The sequence below is a fragment of the Amblyraja radiata genome, chromosome 1 (assembly GCF_010909765.2).
Source record: "Amblyraja radiata isolate CabotCenter1 chromosome 1, sAmbRad1.1.pri, whole genome shotgun sequence".
Taxonomy (NCBI): domain Eukaryota; kingdom Metazoa; phylum Chordata; class Chondrichthyes; order Rajiformes; family Rajidae; genus Amblyraja; species Amblyraja radiata.
In genome coordinates, this window is record NC_045956.1 from 139,400,578 (window position 1) to 139,414,435 (window position 13,858).

The 13,858-nt window shown below is 45.1% G+C and overlaps 1 protein-coding gene across 3 annotated transcripts in view; it reads left to right on the forward strand.

Moving 5' to 3' along the window:
• LOC116979710 (probable E3 ubiquitin-protein ligase HERC1) overlaps positions 1-13,858 on the forward strand; it is a 283,689-nt gene that overhangs the window by 140,817 nt on the left and 129,014 nt on the right. For all 3 annotated transcript variants that reach the window (XM_033031434.1, XM_033031451.1, XM_033031442.1), the window contains exons 33-36: positions 6,344-6,436; positions 9,137-9,298; positions 11,177-11,416; positions 12,660-12,743. In XM_033031434.1, coding sequence (XP_032887325.1) covers positions 6,344-6,436; positions 9,137-9,298; positions 11,177-11,416; positions 12,660-12,743 — 579 coding nt within the window. The remainder of the gene's footprint in view (positions 1-6,343; positions 6,437-9,136; positions 9,299-11,176; positions 11,417-12,659; positions 12,744-13,858) is intronic.

Consider the following 13,858-nt stretch of genomic DNA (forward strand, 5'->3'; position numbering starts at 1 on the left):
CCGCCATTCAATATGATCATGGCTGATCATCCAACTCAGTATCCCGTACCTGCCTTCTCTCCATACCCTCTGATCCCCTTAGCCACAAGGGCCACATCCAACTCCCTCTTAAATATAGCCAATGAACTGGCCTCGACTACCCTCTGTGGCAGAGAGGGGGTCTTCTCCACAGGCACCGGTAGAATATGTCTTCAATTTCGTCTGTGGAGACCTCCATCTGATTGAATAAAATAGGACCTTGGTTCTGGGCACACCTCTTTGACTGTGCCCATGCGGTTATGTCCCTTCTGGGTATGTAGTCGGACAGTCTTCCTCTACGTCAGCGGTTGCAGTGGACAACTTGAACGGTCGTAATACGCCTTTTGCGTCAGTCTTTTATGTTGCAACTATGCCTGAACCACCTGAGGCTCGTAGACTTGTGGCTGAAACAGGTGCCTTGAGATGGGAAAAGTGGTTTGGGTCTGTCTGGACATTAGTCGCTGACCCGGCGAACGGAGTGTGGGATAGCGTGGAATATTGCAGAGATTTGAGAATAACCTGCTCCAGTTCACTTGATAGCCTCAATGTTGGCCTTATCGCAGTTGAACATTTTAACACGTGGACCCTCTCTGTCCCTATCCATAACTATCTTAAACCTAATTGAACTGTGGTCACTGGTCCCAAAAGGCTCCTCCACACACACTTCATTAACTTGATTCCCAATTTCCCAATACTAGATCCAGCGTTGCCCTCTCACGTGTGGGGGCCTCCACATAATGCTTAAGAAAAACTCTCCTGAACACTTTTGAGGAATTGCACCACATCTAACCCCTTCACGCTATGATTTTCCCAGTCTATATTAGGAAAGTTAAAACCCCCTACTACAACAACCTTATTTGGCCTGCAGCTGTCTGCAATCTCCCGAAACATTTGTTCTTCTAATTCCCGTTGACTATTCGGGTGTCTGTATACACCCCCAACAAGGTGATCATCCCTCACCTCCATCCATACCTCACCTCCATCCATATAGCCTCACTAGACAAACTGTCCGTAATGTCACCTCTGAAAGCCATGACATCCTCTTTAACCAACAATGCAACCCCACCTCCTCTTTTTCTCCCTCAACCCCTGCCTCTCCTGAAACTCCTGTACCCCAGAACATTGAGCTGCCAGTCCTGCCCGTCCCTTAACCGGGTTTCAGCCGTGGCTACAACGTCCCAGTCGCTCGTACCTATCCATGTCCTAAGCGCATCTGCCTTACCCGTCAGGCCCCTTGCATTAAAATACGTGCAGCTTAAACCAACCCTCCTTCCTCGCTCTCTGCCTTTCACCTGCCTATTCTGTCCACTAACTTTTCCCACACCACGCTCCATACCAACTTCTAGCCTCTCACTTGCCTCTGTCCTGCACGAGATCCCACCCCCCTGCCAATCTAGTTTAAACCCTCCTGTGTAGCATTAGCAAACCTTCCCGCTAGGATGTTGGTTCCCCTCCAGTTTAGGTTCAACCTTTCCCTTTTATACAGGTCACCCCTGCCCCAGAAGAGATCCCAATCATCCAGAAATCTGAATCCCTGCCCCCAGCACCAACTCCTCAGCCACACCATCCTCCATACCAACACATTCATTTCCCTAATCTTCCTCTTCTTACCTTCGCTAGCACGAGGTACTGGAAGCAATCCTGAGATCACTACCCTGCAGATCCTGCTTTTCAATCTTCTACCCACTTCCATAAACTCGTGTTGCAGAACCTTCTTCCTCTTCCTACTTATAATATTTGTGCCAACATGCACAACAACCTCCGGCTGTCCCCCTCACTCTTGGGGATGCCGTGCAGCAGCTCTTAGACGTCTTGGACCCGAGCATGAGGGAGGCAAAACATCATCCTGGAGTCTCACCAGCTGCAGCTGAATCTCCTGTCCGCACCTCTGACATTGGAGTCTTCCACCACTATAGCTCTGCCTGACGTCACTCTTCCACATTGAGTCTCGGCACCAGGGTTGGGATCACAGCCCTGGCTACCATTCAATCATGTTGCGTCGTCCGCTCCTAAGAGGGTGTACCTGTTTTCATTAGGTACAGCCACCGGGGTCCCCTGCACTCCACGTTTACTCCTCTTTCTCATAGTCACCCACCTTCGCTTTTCCGGTACCCTTGGTGTGACATCCTCACTGTAGGTCCTGTCCAGGAAATGCTTGTTTTCACGGATGGTCCTGAGGTCATCCAGCTGCTGCTCCAATTCCCCAACACGTTCATTGAGGAGCTGCACCTGGACACAATTTCTGCAGGTGTGGTTGTCAGAAGCACCATTGGTGTCCCTGACTTCCCACATCCTGCTGGAAACACACTGTACCAACTTGCCTGCCATTTCTTCAGTGGACAAAAAAATCATTAACTTCAAATCAAGTGTAGCCTCCTTGCCTCAGCCTCTTCACCGAAGACTCTTGAGCCAAAGAGTCACACTTTACTCACCAAGGCACTTCACCTCAACAAGGCCACTCCCCAGCAGGCCGCTCCCCCGAGAGCAAGCCCTACTTTTATTTGCTGTTCTATTAACTAATTAGCTCATTTACAAATTTGGTTACCGTTTTCAAATTACCCGCTCTGGAAATATCTCACCAAGGCTTTAACTTCTGCGGCCAATCCCCGCACACGATCCTTCACCTGCCGCTCCTCTGCCGACCTTGAAGGTATGTGGTCAAGACCCTTCTTCAGTCTAAAGATGGGTCTCGACCTGAAATATCCATTCCTTCTCTCCAGCGAAGCTGCCTGTCCCGCTGAGGTACTCCAGCATTTTGTGTCTACATTCCTTCGCAGTAATGTCATAAAAAAGAACTTGGCAACAGTTACAAGTAGGTCCATATTGTTAAGTGGGAGTCACCCCAAAATTTAATTTTGAGAGGTGGGCATTAAGGGTATGGACAGTAAACCCAATGAATCCTGAATGTCAAAGAATATTGAGGGCTTTGTGGATTGTCACCTTGTCGTGGTGGAGAAGCTTGTGTGGTCCTGAGATCCTGAGAGCGATGCTGTCTGGAGCTATACTCCTGGTAGAGCCACCCATGGCGGTAAGGTCGAGGGGGAGGTCTCTGACAAAGAGCAATCCAACCAAGACCTCAACGGTGGAACAGGCGGAGGATGATGGCTGATTTTAGTGGAGAGTCACAACGGCTGGGAAGGCGGATGATGGCTGCAGCAGAAGAGGGTTCCCAGTCGTCTTGGACTCCATGCCATCGGATCCTGACCCAGATTGTCAAGGATCGTGTGGTGGCTGTCTGTGCACCAGTCTCCCCACGTTAAACAAAGTCATGCACAGGCGTCCTCCATGAGAGGACAGTCAAACTCGTTTCGAATGACCGCCGATGATGACGATGATGATTGAGGGCTGGATAAAGAAAACATAAAACAGATATAGTTATGTGAAAATAGAGGCACCCTTTAAGAATACACAGGGTGAAGTGAGGTATTTTTTTAAATTAATTAAATTAGGAGGGCAAGGCGAGGTCATGAAATGTTACTGTCAGGCATGATGAAGAAAAAGCGTTCTATACATATTTAAAAACAAGGGGATGTGTGGGTATTGATTGGGGCCTATTAGGGATCAACAGAACAATATAAGCAAGAGTCAAAAGACACAAGTGAGGTCTTAAATTAATGCAGGCAACCCCCAGATTTGGGAGGGGGGGATGGGGTGGTTGCATTCCCAGAAAACTACCTGTGTTCTGATCTTACATAAGCGGAAGCTATGTCTTCTGCTCAAGCGTTAAGAAACATTGGCAAAAAACAAGTGCACATAGATACCGCATAAGCAAATTCTATTCTCTATCTCAAACTTTTGGGGAGTGATTTGTGAATTCTACAAGGGAAAATTTATGTAATGCGAGAAGCCGGGAGTCGCCTTCAGATGGAAGCACCTTCAGATCTAATTTGTATTCACTGAGAAAAGGGAGAGTTCAAAACAGTGAAAGGGGGAGGTGAAAGTCTAGGATGTGTCACTAAAAAAGGTAGAGATATTTAGTGTTCTTTAGTGTACATTCCCAGGATCTGTTGAGATGTATCCGGGCTGCTAAAGAAATCAAGAGAAGAGATTGCTGGGGTTCTGACAGTTAACAATCTTCCCTGCCCTGGTCATCATTCAGATCATCTTTCGGAAAGGAGATGAGGAGGAATTTCTCATCTTTTTGGTAGTTAGAGGGTGGTGACATGGTAGGTCAAAGGGCCTGTTTCTATGGTATTGTAAGTTAACTAACATTCATCCATGTTAGAACCAGAATCCTAAATATCTGTACAGAGGGTGGTGAATCTGTGGAATTCTTCGCCACAGAAGGCTGTGGGGGCAAAGTCAGTGGATATATTTAAGGCAGAGATTGATAGATTCTTGATTAGTACGGGTGGCAGAGGTTATGGGGAGAAGGCAGGAGAATGGGGTTTGAAGGGAGAGATAGATCAGCCATGATTGAATGGCAGAGTGGACTTGATGGGCTGAATGGCCTAATTCTACTATCTTTTACCATCTTATGATCTTAAATTAATCTGACAAGGCAGCTCTTGCGCTATGTGTAGATGAACTGCTTCTGCATACCAATTGGTACTTTCTCCATTGCAGTTCAGAGGCAACAAGTGTATTCATCCTTGTTACTTCTTAAAATGGCAGAATATTGATCATTAAGATTTAATTTGTTATCTGTGTAGTCCATGTGGCGTAAGGAGTTTAAGCTTCCTTTTATATTTTGAGCTACTTGTGACTCTAAGGAGGGAGGATCAGAAAACTTCAAACTCATCGCTATCGAGATTGCATCTCCTCGGTTGCCTTAGTTATCCATTCTTAGTCACAATGACACTCCTTATTTATCTGTGGTCTTTGTCTCATTGCCACTCCTAACATGAGCAATACAACCATTGGATAAAATGGGAACCATAAGTAATATGAACAAGTAGAAAAATGGGGGAGAAAATTGAAAGTTTACAAAGTGGAAAAGAATTGGAAAAAAGCAGGAAGAAAAGATTAATCTTGACCTGAGACTCGTTGTTTAAACAAAATGTTAGTGGATTGAATTACCTTATTCCCCGGCAATGAAGACGCTATTTTGTACCATAAAATAAAGCCCGAAAATTTACCTGCGTCTTGGAGGCCGAAGGTTAGCTTGTTAGCCAAGAAAGATACACTTGGGCCAAATTGCTTTTAAAACATGGGGGGGAACACAACGAGGCCAAACACAGGAGTCGACAACCTACGGCCCGATCTGGCCCGTAATCCGAACTCATCCGGCCCGCAGGCGTTTTAAAAAAAATTGTTTTTGCGACCTGGGAACTGCAGCCAGTCCCGGGGCACGCAGGCGACCTGGGAACTGCCGCCAGACCTGCCAACCGACCTGGGTGCTGCAGCCAGTCATGGGGCAGGCAAGCTGACCTGGGAACTGCAGCCAGTCCCGGGAACTGTAGCTAGTCCCGGAGCACCCAGGCGACCTGGGAACTGCCGCCATTCGCGGGGCACGTAGCCGACCTGGGTGTCACAGCCAGACCTGGGGCAAGCGAGCCGACCTGGGCGCTACAGCCAGCCCCGTGGCACGCGGGCAACCTGGGCACTGCAGCCAGACCTGCGGCAAGCGAGCTGACCTGGGAACTGCAGCCATTCCCGGGGCAAGCAGCCGACCTAGGAACTGCCGCCAGACCTGGGGCAAGCGAGCTGACCTGGGTGCAACAGCCAGACCTGGGGCAAGCGAGCCGACCTGAGAACTGCAGCCATTCACGGGGCACACAGCCGACCTGGGTGGCTGCGAGTGGCCACCAATTCAGCACCTTCTGCCGGCCCGCCCGCCAGCCAGCCACGGTGTCCTTCTGCACAGGCGCAGAAGGGTGGCTGCTCCGTCCCGGGCTCGCTCTCTCGCTCTCTCTCTTTCTCCCTTTCTCCGTTATGTGATCTCCCTGAGCCAGGAAGTCCCCATCCTTCAGAACTGAAGCGCACAGCACATTGTGGGACAGGCAAAGATGGAGGCTCCTCGGTCCAGATTGCCTCCTTGAAGGAGTTTCACATCTTCCTTTCTACTGACCAAATCAAACACTTGATCCTGTCCCGCCAGCCTTTTTTCAAAATTTAACAACTCAAAATTGGGGTGCGTCTTCGACGCAGGTGTGTCGTCATTGCCGGGAAATACCGTAGCTTGTTTACGTGTTATTTCAAATTGAAATTAGAGATTTATGATTGAAAGTCATTCCTAAGATAAATTGCAAAATAAAGTTGTTTTGAATACATATATTTGTGGCTGTTCTAGATTTTTTTAAGTTTTCTGCTATTTCCAACAATTTACCATGACTAAATAAAAATCTGAACTAAATTATATTACTAATCAAATCTCTTATTTCAGACTTTGGAAGGACTCTTCAATTCGCTTTCTGCTTATATGTGGGACATGCCACTTGCTTTAAGCAAACTGGAAAAAGTAGAGAAATCAATTGAGGTAAGGCAGAATAAAAGTATCTGAATTTTATGGCATGCAGTTTTGATAAACATTACATAAAATAAAAAGATGCTATGATCGATACACAGATATTAATTCACTAGGCAGGAAAATGATCTCAATTGCAAAAAAACATGTTACCACTTCTCTTTATTTTTTCCATTTAACTATCTTGAAAGTTGATGTAGATTCTGTCTCAATCAATATATTGTTCCAAATCTCTAAATTTAATCAGAATTTCTTACCATTGTTCTAGAGACTTTATCTTCTAAAAAAAAATTGGCGGCGCGACTCACCCGTTGCAGCGGCCCCTACAGCCTGTCTGTCTTTTTATTTTTATTTTTTGTCTAGTTAAATGTAGTGTTTGGTGTTTTTTAATACTGGTTTTAAATGTGTATATGTGGGGGGCGGGGGGGGGGGGGAGGGGGAAACTGTTTAAATCTCTTCCCTGTCCGGGAGACCCGACCTTTTCCCTGTCGGGTCTCCGTTGTCGTTGGGGCCTAGCACCGTGGAGCGGCCTCCAGCCTGAACGACCCGGGGGGCTCGGGAGACTGCGGAGCTGCGGACTACTCACCATCGTGGGGCTGGCCGGCCTCGGAGCGTGGGGAGCGGTGGTGACTCGCTGCTGCGACTCGACTCCTGGGGCTCGGAGGCTCCAGCAACGCAGCCGCAGGTCCGGTGGACTGGGACATCGGGAGCTCACGGGTCCGGGGGGAGAGAGAGACCGCTTCCCGGAGCTCCCGCAACGCGACTTCTCCAGCCCGTGTCGCGGGGTTGGAACGACCCGGAGCGGGGAAGTACATCACCCGGCACGGCTTCATGGCCGTGGGACATTCCAGCGCCCGCCGGGGGCTCCAACTTCGAGACTTCTAGACCGGGAGCGGGGCCGTAAATCGCCCGGCACGGCCTAAAATGGCCGTGGGACTTATCATCGCCCGCCTGGGGCTTCGACATCGGGAGAGACATGGAGAGCAGGGGAGAGAAAAGACTTTGCCTTCCATCACAGTGGGTTCACTGTGATGGATGTTTGTGTGAACTAAATTGTGTGTATGTCTAGAAATTGTCTGTTTGTATGGCTGTGGAAACGAAATTGTATTGTATTGTATTGTATTGTATGTATGCTATCATGTTCAAAGGTTCAAAGGTTGATTTATTGTCACATACACCTAGATGTAGTGAAATTCTTTTTGCCAATGCAGCACATAAAAAAGAATACAAACATAGCAATAATAAATAGCTTCAACATAAAAACATCCCCCCACAATGGTTCCCATTATGGGGGAAGGCACAAAGTCCAGTCCCATCCCCAATGTCCACCCATAGCCGGGCCTATTGAGGCCTCCACAGTTGCCTCTACGGAGGCCCGATGGTCCAGGCCGTCCTCGCCGGGTGATGATGTTCCGGCGTCGGGAGAGTCCTCTCAGCGGCTTGGGAACCCTGGAACGGCCGCCTCCCTACTCGAGACCGTGGCTTCCGGAGCCGACAAGGCCGCCCCGAATGGAGCTCAACTGGCGATCTCATCGAGAGATCCCAGGCTCCCGATGGAAAGTTCAGCGCCGCCGCCCGCAGCTCCGCGATGTTTTTAACGCCGGTCCCAGCTCACCGGAGTTCCAGCGCGGCGACTCAGGCAAGGCACCGCCCGCCCCGCAGTGGCGCTCCAGCGCTGCACCGCCGTCCTCAGATCCGCAGCTCCGCCGCCGCCGATGCCGCCGCCACCAATGCCGAAGCTCCGGGCGGTCCCCTCGCTCCTCGGACCCGCAGCTCCGCAGCCGCTGCCGATGCCGAGGCTCCGGGCGGTCCCCTCAGGAAATGCCGCTCCAGGCCCGCTGGTAGGCCGCAAGGACGGGTCGAAAGTGCAGCCCGGAGAAAAGCTGCATCTCCGACCAGGTAGGGACCCTGAAAATTTGTTTCCCCCTTCCCCCCCCCCCCCCCCCCTCCACCACACATAAAAAGCTAGGACTCCTTAAAAACAAAACACTAAACTAACTAAAAATAAGAAAAAAGAAATGAAAAACAGACAGCTGCAGGCTAGGCAAACATACCCCCTACAGGTCGGCGCCAGCCTATTTCATCCATCTATAAGTGCAAAATGCATATCTGGAATCTTTGATATTTTTTTAAAGAATGCATTTCCATCCTTTGAATAATAATATTTGTCTTACCTTTGCAAGCAAATGTCCAGCGCTCCACAGTTCTCTAACTGAGATCTCCTTAAGATTATACATTTGCTAATATGATGACTGATCATTTATTCAATATAGATTTTTTGTCAAAGAAAGGAACATTTTTACTTTTCTCTGATTTCTTACTTGGTTTCCTACAGTTAGGATAATGAAAATCAAATAAAGGAGATTCATTCAGCAGTGAATATTTAGATTTTAAGCTTACACCTGTAGGGGTGGTGCAATAGAGTGGAGTTTGCAAATGCCGCACATCCTTCCCTTTAAAAAAAATGTTTTTTAAATTTAATCTCCTTTTGAATTTACATCACATTCACTAATCTTCCTATTGCCAAATCAGCTTTGAAACCTAAATTTATAATAAGTTTAATCTGTTTAATGCAGAAGAAACTCAAACCAGTTTAGAGCCGTGATTTTTTTAACACTTTAGAAAAGTATAACCACGCTAGAGAAATTAAAAATTAGTCCCAGAACATAATTTTCCTTCAATATTACTTTCTCGGTTTTGTTTCAAACGCAGGATAAAGAGTGCGACAACATACCCATTAAAGAGTTTTCCTTCGATCCAGAAAAAATGGTTTGCTGTGTAATGGAAGCGGGAAATGTTTTATCTCATGGTATGGGAGGCAAAGGATATGGCTTAGCATCAACGGCCATGACATCTGGATGTTTTCAGTGGAAGGCAAGTGTGCAATGTAGAGAAATCAAATAATATAGATTAGACAATGCTGAAATCATCGGTTGTATTTGTATTCAGTCTTACTTTTGTATTCATATATCATTTAAAGTATTTACTCCCAATTCAGCATGTTATTTTCCATCAATAGACTGAGGATGTGATCTAACAGTAACCAATGGAATTGCACATTTCTAATTATATCAATTTAAAAATTAATTGGAATGTTTAATTATTTCTATAATCTTCAATATGTATTGAAGACTACCAGTTGCTACAGAATGGTAAAACTGGTAGAGTGCTGCCTCACAGCATGAGTGACCCGAGTTCGATCATGACCTCAGGTGCTATGTGGAGTTTGCACGTTCTCCGTGCATGACCGCATGGGTTTTCTCCGGGCGCTTTGGTTTCCTCCTGTGTTCCACAGTCTTGAGAGTGTACAGGTTAATTGACCTCTATGAATTGCCCCTCGTGTGCGGGAAGTGGATGAGAAAGTGGAATAACATAGAACTAATGTGAACAATTGATCAATGGTCAGTGTGGACCCGAAGGGCTGAAAGACCTGTTTCCATGCTGTATCTCTAAATTATAAAAAAAAAAAAAACATATCTGCAGAAATGATTTGTACGGTGATATAGGAACAAGCTAATTTGGTCCCTTGTACTATATGGCTGATTCTTGTTTTCATTTTTTCTTTCATTTGGAGCCAAAAAATATTTTGAACTCTTGCTTTTAATATATTCACAAACCCCAGAATGCAGGTATTTCGTCCTACCCAAGTCACACATAGCTATCCCCTTATCCTAAAACCATGCCACCAGATCTAGGTGTAAAAGACGGGGAGATGGCCTCTGCGCATTACCCTGCCAATCCCCCTGCAGAACCTTTATTTCAATGAGATAAGTATTTTTTGTTTGATGACATTCTTGAAGTGTGCAAGGTGATTTTTCCATATTGTCCTACATGAGTAGAAATTATTTTAGTTACTGTGGTGGCAATAATCTTTGTGGCACAATTCAAATAATATCATGCCAATCTGCTTTTGTCCTTTCGCTAATATTCCACTAATACTAATACCTTATTACATGCAAAATACATTACATGCTCTTTATGCAGCACCTTGATTAATATCTTTTGAAAATCCAAGCGTACTAGATCAGACTGATCTTCAGTTGTGATCCATACACCCATCCTTGCCCCGACATATGAAAAAGCTCCTGAGTTACATTTTTCCATTTCCTGATTTAAAAAAGTTGAAGAAAGATAAGCACGGGATCCAAAATAGTAAAGGTTTGCCTCACACAATGTAATACTGTCGGGAGGCCAGACCAGAACAAACCCCACACGTGATACAGCTGAAAGATCCTGTGGTATCCCTCCAGTTGTCCACTTTTTCAATGCCCTTTGTTCATCACTATGTTGCTGCCATGACTCTGAACATCCTTAATGAACTGAGGTTTTCAACAGCAACATTTAAAAACTCTGTGTTTAAGTGTTTAAGAAGTTAAGTGTTTAAGAAGTCTGAAGTAGGGTTTTGGCCCAAAACGTTGCCTATTTCCTTCGCTCCATAGGTGCTGCTGCACCCGCTGAGTTTCTCCAGCATTTTTGTGTACCTTAAACATTTAAAAACTCTGGTTCTTCACCACCTTCTCAAGAGTGATTCGGGATGAACATTGTCTCGCTAATCTTGCTGTCACACCCATAATTCATGAATTAATTGTAAACAATTTACTTGCCTTCTGAACTACTTTTGCCAAGATGATTTGCCCAGGTTATATAAATTACAGTTATAAGATGGATGTTCTTGAATAATACTGTTCAATAGTATAGCTGATTAATCATGCATAAACCACACACCTTCTGTTCTCATTAATTTGTATGCAGTTTTACGTAACCAGGGAAAATAAGGGCAACGAAGGTACGTGTATCGGAGTCTCACGGTGGCCAGTCAGAGATTTCAATCATCGTACAACATCAGATATGTGGCTTTACAGAGCTTATAGTGGAAACCTCTATCACAACGGGGAACAAAGCTGTACTCTACCTAGCTACACCCAAGGAGATTGTATAACTTGCGTTCTGGATGTGGAAGCCAGAACGATTTCTTTTGGAAAGAATGATGAGGTAAGATTGTTCATAAAGATTACATGAAAAGGTTACTAATATAATTAGCTTTTTCATGCAGTATATTTGCACTGATGCACAAAATGCAACATGGCACAATTTGAGCAGAATATATATTTTTAAAGTCCCTCTTCTGATTGCCTATGGCTTGCTTTATTTTCATAAAGGTTTAAATCCAAAACTATGCTTCATGATAATTATACATTTCACAATTTTTAGTCTGTGGTGAAGGTGTTTGTCATGCATCATTCATGGCATTGTGTACAAGAGTTAGGATGTCATGCTGCCACTGAACAAGACCATGGTGATGCCATACTTGAAGTTTTGTTTGTAGTTTACCAAGCTATAGGGAGATGCTATTAGCTGGAAGGGTGCAGAAAAGATTGACGTTGATGTTGCAGGTAGTGAAGAGTTTGATATATAAGGAGAGACTGGATAGCTGGGCTGTTTTCCAAGAGTGTAGAGGACTGAGGGTTGAACATGTACAGGTACAGTTGGGCAGCCATAACCAAATGAAATGAAGATTTAAGATCATTGATCATATCTTCCTGGATGTGGTGTACATTTTAAAATCAATTTCTATTTATTTTGAATACACTTATTTGACCAGTTTCTCTGTGAACTAAAACGGCCAACGGCCATTAGCCCGGTAAAGTTGCAGTTAGGATAAGGTTGTTAATGTCTGTCTCTCAACACCTGTTCAGCATCTAGGAGAATGATCAACCTCCAAATGTTTTTATAAGCAGGGATGGAAAAGGCACTTCAACTTGGATTTATTCAGTTGATACAAGATGGGGAAAGTCGTTCCTCTCTGGTCATATGAGTCATTAGTTCATAGGTTATAGGAGCAGAATTAGGCCATTTGGCCCATCAAGTCTACTCTGCCATTCAATCATTGTTGATCTATCTTTCCCTCTCAACCCATTCTCGTGCCTTCTCACCATAATGCAAGACACCCCAGTACTAATCAAGAATCTATCAATCTCTGCCTTAAAAATATCCATTGACTTAGCTTCCACAGCCTTCTGTGGTGATGTATTCCACAGATTCACCATCATCTGACTACTGAAATTCTTCCTTATCTCCATTCTAGAGGTACATCCTTTTATTCTGAGGCTATGGCCTCCGGTCCAAGACTCTCCCATTTGTGGGAACATCCTCTCCACATCCACTCTATCCAAGCCTTTTGATGAAAGGTACACTGTTCATTAATGGTAAAGATATTTTCTCTTGTTTGCTTTAGGAACCAAAACTAGCCTTTGAAGATGTTGATGCAACTGAGTTATATCCGTGTGTGATGTTTTATAGCAGTAATCCAGGAGAAAAGGTAACTGAATTATCTGTTGTCACGAATTTGAGTAATTTCACAGCTGTAATGGTTCAACTGACTTGAGGTCCTCCGAAAGCACAAATCCTTCCTAAGATTATTGCGTAGCTGTTGAGACCTTAACAGAAGCATGAATTGTGAGTGATAACATCTTCGCTAAAACTGTAGGCTCCACGCATCAATGTACATAATGACACTTGCCCAGCCAAATGTTTACAGCGACAGTGTGATTCTCATCAGCAAATTTAATTTTCATTTCAGAGCTTAGAAACATAGAAAATAGGTGCAGGAGTAGGCCATTTGGCCCTTCAAGCCAGCGCAGCCATTCAATATGATCATGGCTGATCATCCAAACCCAGTACCTGCTTTCTCCCCATATCCCTTGATTCCCTTTGCCCTAAGAGCTAACTCTAACTCTCTCTTGAAAACATCCAGTGAATTAGCCTCCACTGCCTTCTGTGGCAGAGAATTCCACGATTCACAAGTCTCTGGGTGAAAACGTTTTTCCTCATCTCTGTCCTAAATGGCTTACCCCTTATTTTTACTCTGTGACCCCTCGTTCTGGACTCTCCCAACATCGGGAACATTTTTAGCCTGTCCAATCCCTTAAGAATATCTGGTTCTTTAAGATCCCCTCTCATCCTAAATTCCAGTGAATATAAGCTCAGTCGATCCATTCTTCGAATCTTTCTACAACATAGAAGAAGCCATTAAACCTTTTGAGTCTATTCCAGCTCAGAACTATTTAATTCTCTCACAACCTATTCTCTCACAAGGGCCCATTACTATTTCCCTGTCTGCCCAATTCTCTATCAGCCTACAAAGTTAAGCTTAATTGACAGTATCCACATCAATCTACCAACCAATTTCTATAAACCAGGGAACTGGCCTAGAATTCAGCGACACTGTCAATGGCCTCAAGTGCTTCTGAGAGGGTATTGTACATTTTCATAATTGAAAATATGCCATTAAGGACAAAGGCCTTGTGTGGAAATTTGGGGAAATGGAAAAAGGGCTTATGATCAGAGACCCAATCAGTGTCTGAGATTTTGTTGGCAAACAAAATAAATACCCAAAAGGTCAAGGTGGTCTGTGAGGAGGATTTGGGGCTGGGA